We start from the raw sequence: 9,955 nt of genomic DNA, 5'->3' as shown, positions 1-9,955 counted from the left end.
GGGGCTGAATAATTTTGCATGCCCAATTTTTCAGTTTTTTATTTGTTAAAAAAGTTTGAAATATCCAATAAATTTCGTTCCACTTCATGATTGTGTCCCACTTGTTGTTGATTCTTCACAAAAAATTACAGTTTTATATCTTTATGTTTGAAGCCTGAAATGTGGCAAAAGGTCGCAAAGTTCAAGGGGGCCGAATACTTTCGCAAGGCACTGTAATGGAAAAGTCGTGAGAAACACGTGAGGTGGTTGTTTTGTGGCTGTGTGTGCAACAGTTTGTCATTTTGACTTAAAGAGCCCACAGCACTTTTCCTTGTTGTCTGACTTATCTACAATGCTACAACGGTGAAATCTTATCTTAGACGTGACCTAAAGCTCAAAGAATTAGGTGTATGTATGTTCAGAAGCAACTTGGTTTATACAACTCTCCCTCACCAGACTTTTTTCTACCAAAATAAAGTATTACGTGATAGTTTAAAGATTTCCTTGAATGGTCATAATCTCCAGGCCGTTGTTTCTCTTACCCAAGGCTAATATTGCACACGTCGAACAGTGGGAACAGGTTTGTTCAGCTCAGAGTCAGTCCAGTCCTGCTGTTGTCACAGGGAGAAACACCCGTTTTCGGACATTAACCTGAGAAATCCATTTCTCACTTTGTTCTGTAGAGGACAAACTTTCAGGTCAGAGCAGGAGGTTAGCTATAAACACAGACAGCTTTCAGTTCAACCAAGGGCATAGCTGAATATTTTTCCCAATAAAAATTCACCAAAATTACACAAAAGCATATTTTTCCAAACTAATTGTTGTAGTATAACCAGCAGATGGCCACTGACGGGTAAAGTAATTTGGTAACACTACACTGGGTAAGAATAAAGTTATTAAATATTTTTGCATTGAAAAATCTCTCCATGCAAACATCTCTACAGGGTTTCTCCCCCATCATGTTTATGGACAGAGTCAAAAAAAAAATCCTGAATATTTCAGGTCTTTGGGTGAAATTCAAACACCCAGATGGACACAAGTGTTGTTTGAAGATAGGCCTGGAAAAACATGAACTTGCTCTTTAAAAGGAAAAAGGCTATGCTCTAATTCTGCCAGCAGGGGGCGTCATGTGGGATTAACCTTGGGAGATCGCTTTAAAAACTAGGACATATTTTTTTTATTTCTCTTAAATATCTGTCTGCGTTTTCCATGAACATGTAGTTTTATGTCATTTACATAAACTGTGTTTGTATAAATTGATTTACACGTGGCCCATGTGATGTATGAACAGAACAGAAAGTTTCCTCCCCTGTGACTTGCCATAAAACTGAACAGTGATCAGTTTTCACCTGCAGCTGCTGATGCTGCAACAGGTGGGATCAGGTTTCAGAGCTGCTGTTCATACTCGACCTGCATCCACCGCAGCTGAAGAGCACTCAGTGCTACTGCAGTGACCATCTACTAGACGAACTACTACTACGCTGAGCCAGTTAGATTAGGGTGGTACCTAAAGGTGTAGTGGCAGTAGTACCAGAAAAGCTTGTACTGTTACTAATAGTTGGTAGTAATTGGTGATGTCAGACTGCAGACTGGACTACATCAAGCTACTTCAACAGGAAGTCGACAGGAATACTGATGTAAGTCACAACTATGTGCTCTTAGTACTTATACTGCCGTTTACCGTTTTGTCACTATGACTGCAGACTGGACTACATCAAGCTACTTCAACAGGAAGTCGACAAGAATACTGATGTAAGTCACAACCATGTGCTTTTAGTACTTATACTGCTGTTTACTGTTTTGTCACTACTACATTTAGTAGTACTGGAAATACTGATACTACCATTTACTATTCTGTGCAACTACCACTACGACGACGACGATCAGATCAGGTGTACTTCCTGTTTATGCTTACATTTAGTAGTACTGGAAATACTGATACTACCATTTACTATTCTGTGCAACTACTACTACTACTACTACTACTACGATCAGGTGTACTTCCTGTTTATGTCTTGTCGAAAATGACTGAGCAGGAGTGGTTGGGACTAAAGTTGATGCTAGATGTTTTCACTCAGTGCAGATGTGCTATATCTCTGGACAGATGTTGTCCTCTGCTCCTCAGAGGCTGGTGGATGTGGAGAAGGAGGAGAAGCGGGAGGAGGCCTCTCCACCCTGTAGGCCCCTCCCACTACCCTGCCCCATCCCCAGGAGGCTGGTCATCTCCCCAAGCCTGGGAGGAACGCCGGTCACCCCCCACCTGGTCAAGGTTAGCCAAGAGAACACGTCCACATCCAAGTTGAACTTTCCTAGACCTGATATGTCCACAGCAGTGTGAACAGACCAGGTGTCCTCAGACCCGATTCTTCTCTGACCTCTGACTGTGCGAGCACCATCAGAACGATCAGATCAGAATCTGTGTGGTCGTTTTAACGTCTCCTTCTCTGCACATACTGCCTGTCATCATCATTCCAGGGTTAACATTAGTTCTCATCCTGAACCGGGTTTGGTGTGTGCCATTTAGGTCACAAGCCACCATCTTTGTCTGCAGTCAGGTCCGTCTCGCTAATGGAATGTGTATGACTGGCTCAGTTCAGGGGAAGAAAAACCAAACACCTTTTCAGAAGCCAGATAAATACTGTATCTTGGTTTACAGCATCCAGATGTGCTCCAGCTCCAGAGACATGTTTGTGCTCACTTCCATTTCTAGTGCCTCCGGAGGATTTTGTTTGGAGGAACGTTTCACATCTTCAGCTATGAGTGGAGGAAATCCTCTTTTCAGTTCAGAGAGCCCAACTCAGAGTTTTCCTACGTTCTGGAGACTGACAGGGTGAGAACTACCTGCTGCTACAGAAAATACTGCAGTTAGAGGTACTCTTACCTTAATAATTATTAATAATACTGCTACTGTTAGTAGTGTCTTTTCCTTCTACTACATTTTCTTAGTACTTCTTCTAAAACCAGTCCCAGCTTCCATTTCCACAACACCTGTGGCACATATTGTGTGGTGCAAGTCTCACCTGGTCAGGTGTGTTTCAGGGCGGGGCTCAGGCCATTCAGATGGCTGTCCAGGCTCGCATCATCAGACATCTGCTGTTCACCTGTCGGAGCGGCTCAGAGGGACAGACGCTGAACAGGTGAGTCCACTCCATCATCCTGTTGGATGCGCTCAGAGTGCAGGTGACGCCCCCATCAACAAGATCACAGTGGACACAAAAGCTGTAACCTGAGAGTGTGAAGCAGAGATGATACAATACCTGTCACAGTGCAAAGAACTGCAAACCCGACTGTACCATGATACTGTAGTTTCCTCTGTCACGAGGATGTATTGCCAACACTTCAGGTGTGCCCACCTTCAGGTGCAAGTAAGGGCCTTCCAGCTGTTCGTAAAGGCTTATCCTTCTCAAAATGTCAAATTATACTTCCAGCACCAGTGCAGCTGCAAAAACCACCAGGTCCAGGATTCATGAGCATGTGCACTGTACTCACTGCAGTACAATGCCCACATTCTTGGTTCCAAATCAGGAAGGCCAAACAAGCTGACACAGGCTTGTTTCCGGCGTGTCTGCAGACACTTCCAGACTTGTCCTCAGTGATGGCACCATGATCCCAGAGCTCACCTGGGCTGTTATAACCATGTGTTTGTCATTTCCCTCAGTCTGAGCGAAGTTGGCCAGAGGGATCAGGAGAAGGTGTTGGCAGCAGCGTTGTCTGACAGCCTCTGGTTGGCCGGCCAGGAGGTCAGTGCCACGGTCACCTTGGTAACCGAAGACTACTGCATCACTCCTCAGCTGGACTACAAGCTGGACAACTTCACAGAGAGGGTACGAAACAGCACCGAGGCTGGTTTCATTATTGCACCAGTCAGACATTTACACTATTCACACGTCTTTCAGTTGCAGCTTTTCACGTTTAACGAGAGAGAAGACGTCAGGAGGTTCATCCTGGAGCACATTCATTGTGTGAGTACGTCCAGGAGACCAGCCTGTGTTCTCTCATCTGTCAGATCAGCACTTCTGAAAGAGCTCGCTGAGTCTGTGTGCAGGTGTTTCATCAGCACAGACTGTGGCTCATTCAGCAGGGTTCTGCAGGTCCACCAATAACACTTAAAAGCCCCCATTCACCCATGCCTGGACCCAGACAAGCAGCAGGAAAGTGATGTGAGAGGTTTCAGGACCTGCAGAGACCCTGACAACTGAACAACACACCAGCCGCTGTAGAATATTTACTGAGGACAGTTTGTCATGAACCTGTCTTCTTGTAGTTTAAGGAGGAGGGGAGTCACGGAGTCATCTTGTTCCTGTACAGCCTCATCTGCTCCCGGACAGTCGACAGGTAACAGGGCCATACAGTGACGGTAACACCCCCGACAGGGCTCACTACACCTAACAGGATGGTGGCAGAACAAGCATGAGGTTTACTCTGTGCCAACGCTGTTTACACAGTGGTCCTTCAGACTTTATACAGGAGAGAGAGCCAGGTGTCCAACGAGTGTTTCACTCAGCTTTGAAGAAGGTTCTCACATTTAGTGTTAGAGCAACAACGGTCCGGGTCTCTGGGCAAACAACAGGGCATGTATATCAGACTCACCTGTTTTCTGAATCCCACACAAAGTACACTTAATGTTTAGACCACAGTCGATCAGATACTTGGTTTAGTCACACAACAAACAGCAGGGCAACTCAACAAAAACACAGTGTGATCAACCTGGAAACAAAAAGCACAAACCTGCACTAACACAACAGAACCATGTGTCCTCACAGGCTGAGGGAGGATCTGGACTCAACCACCTCCCACCTGCTTCACCTCAGTTTGGGCGACTTCGTCTGTTGTCAGGTAAGAAGCCATCTTGTCTCAGGACACAGTCCTGCCTCTACAAAGATGTGGTTCAAGGACTCCCAGTTCTCTAGGCTGTACTAGGAGGCCGTGGTGTTGCTCCTGGTGGAGTGTAACACCACATGGGTAGCATACAGACAGAGACAGGGTCCAGATGGACATAACAGAACAGGTACTACAGGTAACCTTTGTCAGTGCTCAGCAGCAAAGGCAGAAAACATGCAACAGCATTAGTTCTTTCTTCACTCTCACCCTGAAACACACACACACACACACACACACACTGCAGGACTCTTCCCCCAGTTTCTGTTAGTGCCTACACGTCCTCCGTGCCGTCCCACAGTCCTCTACAGTCTCTCACTGCCAGCAGCTGCCAGTCCTCTTGCTTGACCAGCTTCTTCAGAGGTTCCTGTGGGTTGTAGCTGTGAGGAGTATGAGGTTTGTGAAAGCTGTCTACAGTCACAGGGGTCTTTATGGCATCTGGGGTTCATCCAGTGTTTCTCTGAGGCTTCAGAAGAACAGGCTCCGTGCTGAACTTGCACGTGTTATCTGGACGACAGCTCCAGAGAGGGATTCCACAGATCAGTACAGGTTAAACATGAGGATAATCACCTTTATTTGGCCAAGTATGTTACATACAAGGAATTAGTTTCCGGTACAGAACCTGAGCCAGCCATCTGCAGCACCAACTCAACCAATTGCTCTAACCATCAGGTCCTCTGGTCCCCTGGCTTGTGGTCAACTACAGGATCTCTGGTTTCCTGTGTGTCTGCAGGCTTTGCTGAACCTGCTGCTAACAGGCAGAGGCAGTCCTCACGTCTTCAACGGGATGCGGTACTCCCAGGAGGACGATCTGCCTCTGGAGCGCCGTCTGCAGGGCGTCCTGGCCCGCTCTGATGTGGGTTATCTGCACTGGAGCCGAGAGCAGATGGAGAGAGGCACACTGCCGCAGGTAGTAGTTACTACTACCACCACCGCTGCTGCTTTTTAACCACTTTGTTTCTTTCTGTTATTTTATCTTTTTGCATGCACAGCAGCAGCAGACAAGAAAACAGGGGTAAAGAAACCCACAGCCTTGAATTTTTACTGCTACTGCAAGTAATACTACTTCTACAAGTACTGCTACTGTTAAGGTACAATTACCTGTGTGTACACCAACAGCTGAGTTATTGTTGATACAACAGTGTCTGGTTTCACTCATTATCAACACTACACGGGTTCATCGTACCTGCTCTGACTGGATCATGTGACCTGGCCAAAGCAAACGGTGCTGACGTCAGGGCTTCCCCAGGCAGAGTGGCTGTTTAGTGGCGATCAGCTTCCCGGCTTTTAGTAGTTAAATTAATCACCATGTCATTTTTTGTGATGTAGGCAGAGCTCGTCTGTGTTTCAGGAGCGCTGAGCAGCTTCTCCTGGAAAGTGCTGCAGGAAACCCTGTAGTCCTTTCATTCACTGTGTGACAGACTGTTTAATCACTAGTAGAGTAGTAGCATCTGCCATCGTGGCGAGGAGATGGTCACAGTCAGCAGCTGAGCGACCACAGCTCTGACGAGGGACACGTCCCCTACGACACAAAGGCACATTCATCTGCTGGTGCTATGGTTCGGTGAAGACACACATCCTGTAAATGTTGGTGTAGGTCTGCACAGAGGAGGGTGTCATGGGTAACTGAGCTTTAGGCTCACGGACATGAACATCGTCACATCCAGATCCAGCTCCTGGATCCACTCACTTGTCCAACATTAAAACAAGGTTGGTTCGTGTGCTGCTGAGATAGTGAGATCCAGGACCCCATCTGGACAAATAGCTGCAAGTGTATTAGGTTTACTAGACTCCAGACACAGCCCCCGCGGTGTGTAGTCCTCACAGACAGGACTGGGCTGCAGCTGTTTCATCTGTGGTTGTCACAACCTCAAAGGAAACAGCAGAAATACACTGCTCACATGCACGTGTGTGTCCAGTGCAGCATCTCACTGGGTGAAGAGGCTGAACCAGATCAATCTGCTGTGTGGCTTCGGCCGAGCCGGCGTGGTTCCGTCCCCGCTGTGTCAATACGTCTTTCTACACAGAGCGATGCAGCCAGAAACAGAAAAGGACAAACTGTACAGATGTAAAAGCAGATGACACCTGTGTGCAGGTGGGCAGTGATGGGCCTGTGCTCGCAGCAGCACTAACCTCCTCCACCTATGTGTGTATGTGCGCAGGTGGGCAGCATGCTGAAGACGCCCAGGTTTCCAGTCTGGCTCTGCTGCATTAATGGCAGCTTCTCGGTCTTGTTCAGCCTGAACCGCACACTGCTGTCCAACTGGAAGGTGGAGCAGATGTTCCAACTGTACTACTATCACGGCCAGAGCTCCCAGAAGACCCCTGCCAGACTGACTGTTGGTGAGGGCCACAGCTGAGCTGGATCAGGTCTGTTCAGGGTCCTGTTCACCTCTGACCCAGTGTCTGCTCTGTTTCCTGGATATCATACAGATACGCACTCCCACCACTGGGAGGTGAAGTCCACAGATTCAGGGGGAGATCCGGAGACGAGGTATCATCCACTGGAGATGACCATCAGGACCAAGTGGGCCGGCGCTACCATCGACTGGAACGGCACTGCACCTCTCTACTGAGTAACTAAAGGCCACAGTTTCACCTGGACAACAAACCGACCTGGGAAACTGGATCCAACCCGGATTGTGAGTAGAAAGCTGCAGAGCCCTGCTACCAACACCACGATGCACATACAGTGGATATAAAAAGTCTACACACCCCTGTTAAAATGCCAGGTTTCTGTGATTTAAAAAAACGAGACCAAGATAAATAATTCCAGAACTTTAGCCACCTTTAATGTGACCTATAACTTGTACAACTCAATTGAAAACAAACTGAAATCTGTTTTTCAGTGGGAAGTAAAAATAAAAAACTAAAATAATGTGGTTGCATTAGTGTGCACACCCTTAAACTAATATTTTGTTGAAGCACCTTTTGATTTTATTACAGCACTCAGTCTTTTTGGGTATGAGTTTATCAGCAATGCACATCTTGACTCTGCAATATTTGCCCACTCTTCTTTGCAAAAACGCTCCAAATCTGTCAGATTGCGAGGGCATCTCCTATGCACAGCCCTCTTCAGATCACCCCACAGATGTTCAATCGGATTCAAGTCCGGGCTCTGGCTGGGCCATTCTAAGACTTTTATCTTGTTCTGGTTAAGCCATTCCTTTGTTGATTTGGATGTATGCTTGGGGTCATTGTCGTGCTGAAAGATGAAGTTCCTCTTTATCTTCAGCTTTCTAGCAGAAGCCTGAAGGTTTTGTGCCAATATTGACTGGTATGTGGAACTGTTCATAATTCCCTCCACCTTGACTAAGGCCCCAGTTCCAGTTGAAGAAACACAACCCCAAAGCATGATGCTGCCACCACCATGCTTCACTGTAGGTATGGTGTTCTTTTGGTGTTGTGCAGTGTTATTTTTGCGCCAAACATACCTTTTGGAATTATGGCCAAAAAGTTCAACCTTGGTTTCATCAGACCATAGCACCTTTTCCCACATGCCTTTGGGAGACTTCAAATGTGTGTTTGCAAAATGTAACCGGGCATGGATATTTTTCTTTGTAAGAAAAGGCTTCCGTCTTGCCACTCTGCCCCATAGCCCAGACAAATGAAGAATACGGGAGATTGTCGTCACATGTACTACACAACCAGTACTTGCCAGGAATTCCTGCAGCTCCTTTAATGTTGCTGTAGGCCTCTTGGCAGCCTCCCTGACCAGTTTTCTCCTTGTCTTTTCATCAATTTTGGAGGGACGTCCAGCTCTTGGTAATGTCACTGTTGCACCATATTTTCTCCACTTGATGATGACTGACTTCACTGTGTTCCATGGTATATCTAATGCCTCTTTTGTACCCTTCTCCTGACTGATACCTTTTAACAATGAGATCCCTCTGATGCTTTGGAAGTTCTCTGCAGACTATGGCTTTTGCTGTAGGATGCAACTAGGAAAATGTCAGGAATAGCCTACTGGAACAGCTGAACTTTATATGGGGTTAATCAGAGGCACTTTAATTGATGGCAGGTGTACTGAGTCCTATTTAACATGAGTTTGAATGTGACTGCTTAATTCTGACAACAGTCACAGCCCCACAGTAAGAGGGTGTGCACACTAATGCAACCACATTATTTTAGTTTTTTATTTTTACTTCCCACTGAAAAAAAGATTTCAGTTTGTTTTCAATTGAGTTGTACAAGTTATAGGTCACATTAAAGGTGGTCTCGTTTTTTTACATCACAGAAACGTGGCATTTTAACGGGGGTGTGTAGACTTTTTATATCCACTGTAAACTGAGAACTTGTGAAAATCCTAACTTCTAGCCCATGCCAACAGTTGTGGCCGGTGAGTGTAGAACAGGCCAGAACTAGAAGGCAGATGCCAGGAATTTCTCTCAACACCATGTATGGAGGACAGATCCATCTGATGCACTGGGAAGGCTGTACTATATAATGGTGGAGTATGTGTACTGTTCACCCAAGCTTGTTAAGTAAATGGCCTGAACTAGGAAACTCTTGTGTCCCGAGTCTTTGTGAATCAACCAAAAACAAAGTTCAACAACCTCCTTTCACAGTCAAAGAGCCCTCATCATGCTGAGTGCTGTTGTGTCAATGTAAGGCACCTATACTGCTTATTTTGCATTGTTTGCATTGTTTGTTGCTTGTTAATACTGCTTATTTTTGTCATCTTACACAGCCTTATGCTGGTTTACTGTCTACTTGCCCCCTGCATGGGGATATGTACATGCACATTGAGAGCCGATGTACCAGAGTCAAATTCCTGGTGTGTCCAACACACCTGGCCAATAAAGCTGATTCTGATACACGAGTCAGTCCTTCACAGAAATGTTACAGACTGACACGCCCCTTTAACTGGAAATCAGTTTGTGATTGGACGCTTCGCATCAAGGGTCGAGGAAAGGACATCTCACATCAGTTAAAACATGTTTCTTCATTCCTCACAGTTTCTCATTGCTTTTCCATGGGCGAGACTAAGACTACGTTCACACTGCAGGTCGTAATGCTCAGATCGATTTTTTTGCGCTGTTGTTCACACTGTCATTTAAATGCGACTGCCATCTGTCTCATGTGTGAACGGTATACG

At 46.2% G+C, this 9,955-nt stretch overlaps 1 protein-coding gene across 1 annotated transcript; it reads left to right on the top strand.

Moving 5' to 3' along the window:
* Nucleotides 1-1,553: 1,553 nt before the first annotated feature.
* On the top strand, nt 1,554-7,526 carry mindy4b (MINDY family member 4B). The gene is made up of 11 exons (XM_020621845.1): nt 1,554-1,616; nt 2,105-2,248; nt 2,690-2,809; nt 3,019-3,116; nt 3,638-3,803; nt 3,876-3,941; nt 4,244-4,314; nt 4,743-4,815; nt 5,591-5,767; nt 7,020-7,200; nt 7,291-7,526. Exons 1-11 carry the CDS (start codon nt 1,554-1,556, stop codon nt 7,431-7,433), a joined length of 1,302 nt encoding a protein of 433 aa, XP_020477501.1. The 3' UTR covers nt 7,434-7,526.
* Nucleotides 7,527-9,955: the final 2,429 nt, after the last annotated feature.

The sequence above is a fragment of the Monopterus albus genome, unplaced genomic scaffold (genome assembly GCF_001952655.1).
Source record: "Monopterus albus unplaced genomic scaffold, M_albus_1.0 scaffold268.1, whole genome shotgun sequence".
Taxonomy (NCBI): domain Eukaryota; kingdom Metazoa; phylum Chordata; class Actinopteri; order Synbranchiformes; family Synbranchidae; genus Monopterus; species Monopterus albus.
The sequence above is the reverse complement of the archived record's forward strand: the minus strand, read 5'-3'. Positions and strand labels throughout refer to the sequence as shown.

Excerpts from the sequence above, each read along its gene's own strand:
- mindy4b (XM_020621845.1), top strand. The coding sequence starts at position 1,554 with ATGTCAGACTGCAGACTGGACTACATCAAGCTACTTCAACAGGAAGTC. Across the intron at positions 3,117-3,637 it reads GAGGGACAGACGCTGAACAG|TCTGAGCGAAGTTGGCCAGA; the intron begins GTGAGTCCACTC and ends CATTTCCCTCAG. Across the intron at positions 4,315-4,742 it reads TGCTCCCGGACAGTCGACAG|GCTGAGGGAGGATCTGGACT; the intron begins GTAACAGGGCCA and ends GTGTCCTCACAG.